General features: G+C 43.4%; 1 protein-coding gene across 1 annotated transcript in view; it reads right to left on the reverse strand.

The window, feature by feature from the left end:
- The window catches only part of LOC131684287 (serine-rich adhesin for platelets), a 384,398-nt gene that overhangs the window by 18,659 nt on the left and 352,251 nt on the right, over positions 1–13,488 (reverse strand). Inside the window, exon 5 of the mRNA XM_058967008.1 lies at positions 61–693. Coding sequence (XP_058822991.1) covers positions 61–693 — 633 coding nt within the window. The remainder of the gene's footprint in view (positions 1–60; positions 694–13,488) is intronic.

A 13,488-nucleotide genomic window follows, 5' to 3' on the forward strand; every position in this document is an offset into this window, starting at 1 on the left:
CATTAATCGGAGTAAGTGTGTGTGTGTGTGGGTACAGAAAGGGGATGGATATGAACTTACCTGTGATCGGTGGTGGCTCGACGACGGTGGACGGTCCGAAGAAGGACGGAATGTCCCCGGAGGTCGTGACGGGAGTGTTGAGATCTCCGGTTTGAGTGTCACCTTGCGATTGGGAGTGATCTTCGGATGACTGATGCAGGTTGGAGTCTGAGGAGTGATGACCACTGGCCGCAGTGGTACTGAGCAGGCTCAGGTGAGGGTGATGGGAATTGCTGGTAGAGCAGGAGGTTGACGTTGAAGTTGTTTGTGTTGTGATGGAGGAGGATGGGGTTGAGGTGCTGCTACTGGTGGAGGAAGTTTGCGCGGAGTGTTGTTGTTGATGATGATGCTGCTGCTGACTGTGATGATTGACCGTCTGGCTGTGGTGAGTTGCGGCCGTGTGCGTCTGATGGTGATATGGGTGGTACAGATGGTGGTGATTGTTGTTGGGCGTCGCGGAGTTGTTGTTGTTCAAACCCAACGATGTCGTTGTGGCTGCGGTCTTGAACAGGCCGCAGGTATCGAAGCTGAGCACGTTGAAGTGCGCTGCCGCTGCTGATTCTGTCAGTAGGAATGTGTGATGCGGTGGCGCAACCAAGGTTTCTAGCCCTTCCATGATCATGGCAGCTGCCGGTGGTCCAGGGGCAACGCCACCTGTAAATGAGAAGAGAAAACGAAACAAAAACTATTAGAGCACTCGGTCACTGGAAATTGTCGAAGCAAAACAAACTAGTCGTCAAATTAATTAATTAAATGTTATTAAATAATTGACACTTGACACGGCTCCAATTTAGAGCAATTCTCGGTGCCGTGAAAGTGCGGATCGGACTCGGCTCGCTGTCTGTTATGGGTACTGTGTCAGTGTGTTACAGTGCGATGTGTAAACATTGGGCTCAGACGACGCTTTCGGCTAACCGTAGATGGTGCTATTTATTAGCATTAGACGGCATGTAATTGTCTTCTCTGTTTTCAGCCATATTCGGAAGTGTTGTTCAGTTCGGGCTGAAGCCGGTTCCCATTGTCTGTTCGGTCGTCTGTCCAAATGATCACACACAGATCAAGCGATAAGACACACGGCGTTCGAAGGGGAAAGACTGTCATCGTCATTATCATCGTCGTGTGGTCGATCGATTAACCAGATTCCGATCTAATCTTCTCGATATATGCTCTATGGGACCCTCGTAGTAACAACGGTGCATATATCTGTCAGCCCCGGAGCAAAGCTGTAAAGTTATTCAGATTTCCCGACCACTGCCGCTCTGAAGGACGGGGCGAAGCTGGACGACACGGAAAGTGATCAACAATAAAATTTATAGAAGATAAAGAAAATGTTTATATAATAAAAATAAAGTATCGTAATAAGGGGAACGGAGAAAGCAGGCTGGAAAGTGTGAAGCAGGAGGCCCAAGAGGAGACAAGCAAGGCACTCTGCCACAAGAATAAAAGTGTCAAAATAAACGTATTAAATTTATAGATTTTTTTCCGCGTTTGAGTGTGTACGTGTGTGTATGTTTGGACCGAAGCGGTTGTCCCTTACAATAATTCTCGGTATGTCATTCGGTGCTTGTTAGGCAGACCGCGTTCGCACATCCCGCGGGAAGACCTGGCTGGCGGCAGCGCCAAATGAAATCATCAGAGCAAAAGACATGCGGACAGAGACGTGTGTGCGCGCGCGCGTTCTCCTGCTCTGAGGTGACGTTTCGAGCTTTGGGACCGTGTTAACTGTCGTACGAGAGGGATTTCCAAGTGTCATCGCTTGACGCGAGAATGGAAGAGGAGCAGAAGGGTCAGAGACAAAAAGTTTGCTTTAATCTACGAACAAGGTTACATATGAGAATGTTAGCATCAGATTAAGATAAGCTTTAAGAACATAATTGACAGTTGGGCACTCTGCTGTGTTCTTTTTTACACCGTCTTCGACGAGTCTGGGCACTGCGGGGACGTAAGGGAAACAGAGGAAACCTCGAAACAAAAGGTGATAGGGATCTTGAGTGAGAAGAAACGTCACTGTCAACTGAAGGATTTTCATCAAATCTATTCTTGAAGTCTAATTATTCCCGAAAATTTTTTACACGCTCTGGCTTGTGTGGCTTATGAATTGGGAAACGATTCGAAATGTCCAACCGACAATCTAGGCATCACAACAAAGTCTAGCTAATTGAACTAACAGCAGCATCCGTGCAAGAGCCGAGAATGACGAACGGTAATAGCCTTAATTAGGAAAACAAACAATTGCTTCCCCCTATCGGCTGCACAGGCGGCCTTGCGTACCGGAATCGACGAGTTATGGGAAATGACCAAATGTCTATTAGCGCCTGAAACCATCTCGCTGCTTCTCTCTCTATTGTTAATTATCATTAGAGCCTTCATTAGCACTTGTTTTCGGAGACACACTTGTGGCCATACAGTTCGCGCCTTTCTCTGAACTCGGCTTATGTGTTTGAATCGAACTCTTCACGAGCACCTTCGCGGCGACCTCTGCGAACCAACAAATGCGGTCACTTCCAAAGAACAAAGACTCCCATTCTCCAAAAGTCGTCAATTGCCCGGTATGGCAATATCCCATCTTGCAGCGCTTGAAGCCGTTTTTTTTTGGAAGTGCTTCCCCAATCAACTCTCTTGAGAATAATACAGCTTTTAGCTGTTCAGACATGAAATCTTATTATTCAATTTCGCAACCAGTAGGCTGATGAGTGCTGAATACGGATGGAACATTATATAAACGATGATGGTCACTCGCTCCACCCACGCGCGCTGGCATCAAGAGGTTTCGGAGACCTGGACTTGGGAACGACAATAGCTTAGCTCCATTTAAGGTGACACCGAAACTGTCAACTTATCCCAAAGCGAACCACACTAATTAGCGGTCCTTCACTCGAGAGCCGCAAAGCGAATCATTCCATTTTCCCAACCAAAAACGAAAAATGATACAAATACTAATAATTCCAACAGTTTCTAACGAACCACAACAACTTGTTCGTGGCAGCGCATAAACGATCTTGCTAATTCGTGCGTTTCGTGGAATGTAGCTTTGATTAGAATAACACTTTGCGTCGTGAAAACGATGCACACTGACACTGCGGGAGCGGGAGAAACGATGGGAGGGGGGATATGGTGCCTAGCCCCTGAATCATGCTGCAAAAATAAATAGATTAACAGTTTGTTTTTCCGTTGATCTCGTTCTTGCTTTGGCCCGTATTTTCCCGTCCACCCGAGCCAATCGGTCTACCACACATGTGAGCGCAAGCTGCTACATCACGACGTGGAGTTTTGTTTATTTTGGAGGAAAATCTTCGGGTCGCACTTTGCGCAAAGTGGAAAACGCCCCGATCGAAGGAAGCGGCGGGGAAAAGTAATCCCTCGCGAACGGTAAACACTTGTTTTCGGTTGGACATATTCACTGCTCACTTTCGGAAAAGGTCGAGATGTTCGTAAAGCAACTCGTCGTTTCGTTCGGGACATCAAACTTCAACCTTTGGGGAGAATTGCGGCGCGACAATACAGTAATTAGTGGATAGTAATTATTGAGAAAAGTGCTGTGAGCTGTGAAAATTGTGAGTGTTAAGTGATGTATGCTAGACCAAGTCTAATCAGTGTCAAGTGATGGATGTCAATTTTCTGTCAAATTCTTCCTGCTTGGGTGGCAACAGTTCACCCAGCCACCGGAACGTATCGTTATCATGCGGAACAGAACAATCAACCGGTGGTAGGTACGGACCATCCCTGCGTCAGGTTAGAGGTTGTCACATGATTGCCTACTGATGTCGTGCAAAAGGTAGCGTCTTTCGTTCGCTACTTCCCGACGGCATCTGTTAGTAAGCTAAATCACACCAGTGACGCGGTAGCGCCGTTTTGTTTGGAACTTATTTTTAGAAGTAATTTTCATAAATAACTTAGCCATTGCGTGTTGAGCAGTTGTTTTCGCGAAAACTGTTCACTTCTGAGCTCATAATCATGCTAACGCGGTTAAATTAGATTCCGTTGCGGCATGAAGGCAGCAGGTGGGAACGAGAAAAAGACCAATGACGTCAGTGGAAAAGCAGTTCACACTCATGAATGGAGCCATCAACTATCGATCGTACCCGGACAGTACCAACACAACGAATTTCAAACTTTACTCGACAGAACGGTTTGCTGGTGTTTGGCGGAAAAATCGATAAAACATCCTTATCGCGTGTGCGCGCACACATCTTCACCACCACAGTCAGTTAGTTCCCCGTGTATGTATTTCGGGGATCCGCTGTGCTGTACGGACACTGATTGCGCAGAACAGTGAGTGACCTTGGAAGCCCGGCGTTGGTTGGGAGCGTGCTGTGCTCTTTGCGCTTCCGTCGGACCGTGTTCAGCGTTTCATTCATAAAGCGGATTTCATTCATCAAATCGGCAGGCAGAAACGTTACCATGGACTTGACTTCCAGCCGACACCGATCATTGCCACCCACGGGCGAATCGAAGCGGCTGAGGGCCGGTCTGGTCGTGGGTGGGCGCCTTCCTCCACTGCAGAAATCGATATTTTCCCGTTTTGCTAGCCCGTTCATAAAAATGTAGCACTTTTGGGACACACAAGTACAGAAAAGTAATTCTTTACCTGGAAACTCTGTTGCTGGAAGAAGAAGCACGGTCCTGTCGGGCACCGGGGTTGAAGATTTGGAGTGTCTCAAAACTACTTTGTTCGTCGATTTTCACCAACACGCCCCAAAATCTACTGCTCGCATCACACTTATGATCACGATTTTTTCCTTCGTTTTTAAACCAACCAAATGAGGATAATTGTTAATGGGATTGTGTTTCACAACCGTTTTTTTCTGCACTTCACGTTTTCAAACTTCTGCCGTGCTGGAGGATCACTTCGGTGGTTGATTTCTTCAACGCCCACTCGCGCACTGTTGTGTTGTCAACTTTTTATTTCACTTTTTGACACTGCTTTGTCAATTTGTTTAACGATTTTTGCACACTTCCTTTGTTCGCGTATTCTGCAACCTTTTTCTTAGCACTGTTGCGAAACGCCGCCCACTTTTTTTCCGAATCGGATAGTCAATGCAATTTGTTTTTTTTTACTTTCGCTGTCAACTTTTTCGCCTGGCTGTCACTCGGGAAAACTAGCTCTTACTTCCACTGTGCTACGTGAAAAACCTTTCCACTTTTCCTTTCCGACGATTGACTGAAGGAATTTTCCTTGAATTTCCCTTTCTCTCACTCAACTGTAGGACCGCCGCTCGTAGAGGCGAAAAAACATGTTAACGTCTGGAATTACCGAATACTACTGAAACGCGCCGCGATGCTACGTTCAGTTTTATGAATGAAATGAATGAAATGGAAGCAAAAGCCGCGATCTCGGACGCTTTCCCATTAATGGCAAGCAACGCGCGAGCGGAGCGAGAGCAACCATTCCTATTCTCCCGCGAACACTAACCCCTCTGACGACATACTGCTCGCTTGTATGCGTTCGCAACCCCCTACACTTCCCGCGGTCGTCCACAAACGATCGCAGAGACCAATCAATAACGCGCATTTCTCCACCGCTTCACGCGCAAATGGGAGGCTACCAATGGGGTTGAGCTCAATGAATGAACTCGTATCCCCACCACCGATCGCAGACAAGCACACATACCATTCTACCACAACGGAAAACGAGAGAAAGAGCAAACGACGCCTGCTGCTCGCGAGAGATAAAGAGAACGTTTCATCTCACACGCTATCCCTGCTGATCGGACTCCTACGCAACCACTGCCGCGACCAAAAACGAGAGTAAGCGGCTGATTTACCAACACAGCCGCCCTACGGGTGAACCGCGCCCCTTGCCGGTGTCACTGCAGCCTGTTCCGATCCGTGGCCCCCGCGATACCATCATCATAGTAATGACGTTTGGCACGCGTCTCTTTTCGTTTTAATTTTTACCCCTTCGGCTGCTCGTTCGCGGCCCCGTACGAGCTCTGTTCCGCGATCCTCGCTCTATTCGTTGCCTTTTCAGTCAACTGGTTGGTTGGCAGCAGCGAGCGAGCGAGCGGGTAGATAGAGAGCAACGCCGTTTTCATGGCTCGTTGGCGCGCGCGGCTTCTTGTGGTTTTTGTTATTCGTAGATCTTTCGTTTCATTTTGGGCAATTCACAAAACAACTTTTGTTAGTGATTTTCCGCTAGTTATGCTAGCCAACCTCCCCGGCCAACTTGTGGAACATGGAAGATCACTGATGCGGGTGAGCCTTTCTGGGAAGGTTTGGCTTTATAAGGAGAAACCAATACAATCGAGTGTTCGTCTATAACTCAGTCGGTTTTTGACATACAATTTTGCTCTGGTGTAGCAGAAAAGGACTTCGCTTGCTTTGCTGCTTAGAAATACGCTAATACTGTATAATAATATGGAATTAATGTGACGTTTGGAACGAAACGCGCGTCGCTGATTCCGTTTTAGATGCTTATTTATTGTCAATTTGTTTACAAAATAATGTGAATTTACAATATTTATTTTGCTTGAGATACTACATTGTAAATATCGAAAGTTGTGGCGTCATCCTCAAATAAGTTATACGGCGAGGCATTTCAAACACACTACACTGAATATCAGTTAAATAACTCTCTCTTTTATAGGAAAATATATTAAAGGGCGAAATTATTGCGACACCAAAAATGTCATGCCAATTTTATTATAAAGTTTAAAATCAAACCAAAATTTTAGGGTAGTTTTATACATATATTTACTCCAAAAATCAAAAGAAAAGTTAATCGATGGAGCCTTGAGTGTAAAATTGAACGCATTTTCGCTTGATGCCCTCCATCAAAGTCTTTACAGTGTCATTCGGTACCAGTTTCTCAGTTTTTTTTTCCCATTTTCTTAACATTTCCTTCTCGTCTTTGACTGTCTTCTTGCTCTTCCGAAGTTCCGCTTCATCATTACCCAGTACTGCTCCACCGGGCGCAGCTCTGGACAGTTTGGCGGATTCATGTCCTTTGGAACAAAATGGACAGAATTGGCCTCATACCACGCCAGAACATTTTAGAATAGTGGCATGATGCCAAATCTGGCCAAAATAGCGGAGCTTCGTCGTGCTGCTGCAAGAACGGCAAAAGGCGCTTCTCGAGGCACTCAGATTTGTAGATCTCGCCATTTACTGTGCCTTTTGTCACGAAACGCTCACTCCTCAGTCCGCAAGAGCAGATGGCCTGCTAAATGAGATATTTGGAGGCGAACTTCGACATTTTCTTCTTCTTAAATTTGTCGTCCACATAGAACTTGCTCTTGCCGGTGAAAAACTCCAACCACGGAATTTGCTTAAAATCGGCTTTTATATACGTTTCGTCGTCCATCACACAGCAGCCATATTTTGTCAGCATCTTCTCGTAGAGCTTCCGTGCCCGAGTTTTAGCCGTCGATTGTTGCCGCTCATCGCGGTTTGGGAAGTTCTGTACCTTGTATGTATGTAGTCCAGCTCTCTTCTCTGCGTTCTGGACGTAGCTCTGCGACATGCCGATCTTTTTAGCCAAATCACGGCTTGAGACGTTGGGATTTGCTTTAATCATCCGCTTCACCTTTCCCTCCGTCTTTTGTTCTCCGGTCCCGGTTTTCTTCCAGCTCCTTTACCGTGGTCCAACGTCAACCGCTCCTGGAACCGCTTCAACACTCTGTAGACGGTTGAATGGTGAATGTTCAACATTTTTCCAAACTGCCGGTGCGACAGGTCAGGAAATTCCAGGTGTTTGGAAAGAATTTGTTCTCTCGACTCGCCTTCATTTTCGTTGAATCGAAAAACACGACTTCGAGTTTGACAGCATGTAAACAATACACATCAATGAGAAAGTGTGCAAAATTTGATTGATTTTTACCCAATGGTAAAAAAGTTATGCCCTGTTGAACGTGTCACAATAATTTCGTGTTCGCCATTTAATGTGTATGTCATGGATTGGCGTTTCGACTTCGTCTCATCAGTATCTGGTAGAAACGGTTTGGCCACCCGTCCCGAAGATTTTGAATCAAAAAATGGAATACAACTTGGGTTCATAAACAAACTCGTCACTGCTGAAATCCCGCAAGCACAGACTAATGAGAATATAGTGAAATTGAATCATGGTTGGGCTAACAAGCTAATGCGTTGCGCTTTGTGGGATTACTCCCTAAGGAGAAAACTGAACTAAAACCATTTTGCGTATGACGGACACGAAATATATAACTTTTGTAGATTGTGCATTTGCGCTTCAAATTAGTCACATCTGTATTTGGCATATATCTTAGAAAGCCAATGTAATATGCACTATGCTATATTTCTCCCTAGGGAGAAAATTTTTGGGGGAAACTAATATTTTTCCACTTAGGAGAAAATCGGAAATCCCACTTTTGCGTACGAAGGGCACAATACCTATAACTTAATTAGTAATGGAATTTGTATTCAAACTTCGTCTCATCAGAATCCGACACTACCTTAGAGCCAGGACGAAGCTAGTGCCGGATTGACGCTAGCTCCAAAAACGGAGAAACAATTTGTGTTCAAACTTCAAGTCAAGCGTGATGTTCCACAAGAAAAGGAATTCTGCTTTTGTTGGTTATGTTAGATACTGGACAGATTAAGTCTAAACGCAATTCCACGATCTACAATAGTAATTGTGGGTCTTGTGCCCTCTATGATAATTTGTGAATAATATGCCAAATCAAACTGTGTAAAATTTCTAACATAAATCTAGAGAAAATTTACAATAGGTCGTAAGTAACAATGAGAGATTCTCTTTGGGGTCTTTCTCTTCTGTTCATTACTCGGCCATTTCAACATTTACTACTCTACTCTTTGCATAATATTCTAGTAAAAACCGTCGGCTTTCGATATGTACTGGAAAATTAGAGCAAAGTGTTGTAGTGACGTCGTAATAAACGAAAGATAAAGTAAACAAAGAGAGGCTCTCAATGTTACTTACGTCCTATTGAAAATTTTCTCTAGAAATCTTTTCGTTTTACATGTAGATCATTGCAACAGCCAGTGACTGTGTGGGCTAGTGTGTAATAAAACTGTTTTATAACACATTAGCCACTCTCGCTGTGGAGTATATCTTGAATGAGCATTCTCTCCTCCACAGTTAACCCTTTCATGCCCAACTTATTTCTAGTGCGTGTAGGGTTTCAAAACTATTTTTCCTTTAAAACGGTGGGGTCAAGAAAATCGGAAAACCTTTTTTCATTCCTTGCAGTGCTAGAAGCAGCTCAATTTTTACCTTTCAATGCTTACTACAATTTTTCTATAATATTTACAATAGTCCAACTGTCTGGAAAGCGTAGCCAAAAATAGTCTAAATTGATAAGTTTTATCAGTTTTCACCAATATTGCAACATAACGAAGTTATATGTCAACATAAACGGTCCCTGGCAGCACTGCTCCATCGGAGTTCAATCAGACTAATTGCAATAACTTCAGTTCTAGAGCTGATCCTTGTAACTGTTAATACTTAAATGAAAGCCAATAGTCACATTTATCAGCCTTACTTGTTTTTGTGAGCAAATCTTGCCTCAAACAATAGTTATAGCTGTTTAAAAACGTTGTTGTCCACAAACAACATGGGCATGAATGGGTTAACAAGAGAATGAGAGCGATCGGTTGAATTAGATCACAGCAGTGACTGCTGATACGTAGTTTTTTTTTCCATAGATTGCACTAATATTCTTGTTTTGTGTACGAACATTTGGTAGACGCAATTTCGGCCACCTTTATACGAAGTGTCAGTTAGGCAAAATAAATCTAAAACTAACTGCAAAGAAACAACATTGTATTAAACAAGTTAAAGTTAATCAGACCGGACATATTGATGTAAAACTCGGAGACCCGGAGAGCGTCCTTGAAAACCGGAGTGCTCGGGTCAAACCAGGAGCGGTGGCAAGCCTAGGGTGCGTGAAAAGGGAATCCCTATTTTGGGGATCCTATAGCTTATGGGATTACGAGTTATTGGGGCTGTAGTCCGTATCAGTGTGGTAAAATATCAACTTCAAACGAAAATATTCGTTTCAAGTGAAACAGCGAGTCTTTCACTGTAAGCATACCACCACTATATCAGTTGAGTTCTGCTGCCGTCTTCGTTTGAGTCACCCTGAGTTCACTGTCAATTGAATAACAGGTTCTGGTCATGTGACGTTTTTGCCTATTTAGTTTGTATTGAAAACCAAGCTCACATTAGAACGGGGTCAGCTAATGAAATGAATATGAATGAACACTCACTGACATGAAAATAACTCCGACCAAAATAATAAATACATACAGGGTAAAGGCTATGATAAAACGAGACAACTCAAGACTGATACAGGTAGGAACATTTTTTCTCTGTATGAGTGAGGTTTTCATTTTTTTCGACGAAGCTTGTAAATTAGGAGGATATGAAAAAGAAAAGAAAAAACAAATGACCTTTTTCTAATAATAGTTTTGTTTTGATTTGGTAATAATTATTTGTTATTAGTAGTTTCGAGATAAAAAGTGTCTCTAAGTAATCGAATCGGAAGATCCGAGGTGAAACCCGGCCTTTTCTCTCTTTTCATCGTGCGCCAAAGAATCGGGATGCTAGTCCGGATGTTTATGTTTACTACCAGGGGCCCGACGGCTATGCCTAATTTTACAAGTATAAAATAAATACATTCAAAAATGAGAAATGTTCCGAACCTTTCTTACTCTTTATCTTGAAGCAGTTGTCTCTGTATTTTTAGTTTTCTTGCCTCTTTTGTACCCTGCAGAATAATTGTTGACAGATGACTATATGCAGCTAGCGAGGTTGGCAGTGCAGATGTGTGCAGATATGTTGCTGTAATACACATGACAGTTTTATTAACACACATTTCGCCAACATTTATCTGGTACTAATCAATCCAACATTTTTATCACATACTACATGTTTGTAGCAAATTTGGTCAGCATAACAGCCTTTTCATCAGAATCAAATTTGCCACAAAAATTGAAGTAGAGATGGACGTACTACCAAAATACAGAAATATACAGAAATCGTATTACTAGTTGCCTTGTCTTGTCTTAGGACTAAACGGTCGAACTCGTTAAAGGTCCGAGATGATAGATAACGGAAATCAATGGTTAAAGTCATTTTAAATGAAGGCGCAGTTGGTTGAGTGGTTAAGCGTGACATCAACCCATCCCAGTTGGTCTGGGTTCAATCCCAGCCGAGGTCGTTGAGATTGTTCTGAGGTGAAAAATCTTCCTTCGGAAGTGAAGTAAAGCCGTTGGTTCCCGGTCCATGAGTTGATGGGTCGATATCTAGTTACTACCAAATATCCTCCTCCCGTGATACTTGTGGAGTGCGCAGTAGTATATACGGTCTCTAGAAAATGCAAGTATCGGACAAACGTTACTGCACCGAGGATGCAAGAGAGAACCGCCGTGAAGTGTTGCGAGCTGCGAAATTGGCCCTTAACAATGCCATTAAAAGCAGCAAGAGAGTGTGTTTTGACAACCTGTGTGAGAGTTCCAGCGCGAATCCCGGGGGGGGGGAGGGGTCTCCACCCCCAGAACGGTCTCCAGACCGGTTGGCAACGATTATCGAAGTACTCTTTCCGTTTCGAGTCACAAGCCCCTGATCACCTGCACCACGAGACAGTGTGGGCGCGGCCGAAACGGTGGCTCCGGTGACGAATGAAGAACTGCTCGCAGTGGCTAACTCCCTAGCACAGACAAACAGACGTAACACGAGAAGAATTTTCATCGCCCACAGAAAAAACGGTCGATTTAAATTATGTAAAATGCGCCATCTCACCGAGCGTGGCGCTTGTGAAGCGATTTTGACACATGGCCTAATGTATCACTTCGTTACCACAAGCACCCGCAAACTAAGATGAAGGGAAAGAAAGGTGAGAACATTCGTGACTTTTGAGTGTATTAGTTTTATAGTCAAATTGAACAAGGCTTCCACGACCCATAAAACAAGTAAACATAAAGATCGGAACGAGCATCCTGATTCTTTGGCGCCCGATGAAAGGAGAGAAAAGGCTGAACTTCACCATGAATCTTCCGATTCGAACACTTAGGGACACTTTTTAATCTCGAAACTAGCGATAAAAATAGCTATGACTGAACCGAATCAAAACCTTTGCCCACTACGTTATTTATGTGTTTCTTCTTCATATCAGTTTGTTTTATCGGTTTTATCGAAGAAATATTGCAACAGTACGTATAGTTGGAACAATGTGACATCCTGTACCATCTTCCCGAAAACATAACCGCCATTTTCATTTTATGCAAACCAAAACAAACAAAATGGTCCATGGCATTCCTGTCGAAGTGCTCAAGGTAAGAATTGTTCAAAATCATTTCGTAGTTTCCTGCACGATGCTGATCGGTGAGCAGATACATTTTTGGATCTTGCCAATTTAACTGGTTCGGTGTAACAAATCTAACCGGATGTATGCAATGGATTCGAATTTGTTGGTCCCCGGAGACTGACGGAGAAATTCAACTTTGGCGGGATGCAGGACTTACGAAAATTGAAGATACGCTTAGACCATATTCAATCTAGATATATTTATTTAATTTATTTAATTTATTGATCCGTCGCAACCCAACAGGAGGTAAACTATCAAGTCGTTGGATTATTATGATTGACAATCACAATATATTTAGATTGCGTCAGGATACAGTTCCGTAGAAGACCAACACATCGAACATACTTTGCACTCAAGACAGAAGCAAAGATTTCGTTGAAAGGGAAAGTAGTGCCATGTACTCGTATGCAGAATCATCGTGGCGAACCATCCGTTTAGAATTTTATAAAATTAAATTCTCCCATAGCCTACATGATGAGTTTTCCCTTACGGAAAACGTTAAAAATGAAATCGTTAATGCGAATTGATCCTGATATTGGCAAGGAAATTTTAGGGGTTGTGTCTCCGTGATCTTGATCCGATGATGACCTCGATAGAGCCTACTCTTTAAAAATAGACTAAATAAAATTAAGAGTACCTAATGTCTCCGGGATTCCAAAAGAGCGACGACAAAGAAGAGTAAATAGAGACAAAAATCAATCATACGCCCAATCGACGACACAAATTGATTTCTTCACACGAAAAGAAAAACAATTTTGGCGTTGCTTAATTTCCCGTAACAAAAAATGGTTCTGTTGGGTTTTAAAAATGCAGTCGTAGCTCTGCAGTCTGCATTCTTTAAATTTGTCAATTGCAATAATTATGCCATGGAAAATTGAAGTACGTGACAGGCGATTTTTTTATTTCGCTCTTCAAATTTAGCAACTGCAACAATGCCCCTACCTTTCATCTACTATCTTGCAGTTGACAAGCGGTGTGGACATTGTTGCCAGTACTTCGGTTGAAAAAAAAATTGTCCCCTGGTTGCCAGAATCGCATTTTGTGCAATGTGTTCAACAGATGTCGCTAGTATACCGTGGGCGATGATTTTTTTTAAATTTTCTTCGAGCTGTTACGTCTGTTTGTCTGTGTCCCTAGTATTGAACAAAACTCCAGGGTCGGA

Source organism: Topomyia yanbarensis, chromosome 2 (assembly GCF_030247195.1).
Source record: "Topomyia yanbarensis strain Yona2022 chromosome 2, ASM3024719v1, whole genome shotgun sequence".
NCBI lineage: Eukaryota > Metazoa > Arthropoda > Insecta > Diptera > Culicidae > Topomyia > Topomyia yanbarensis.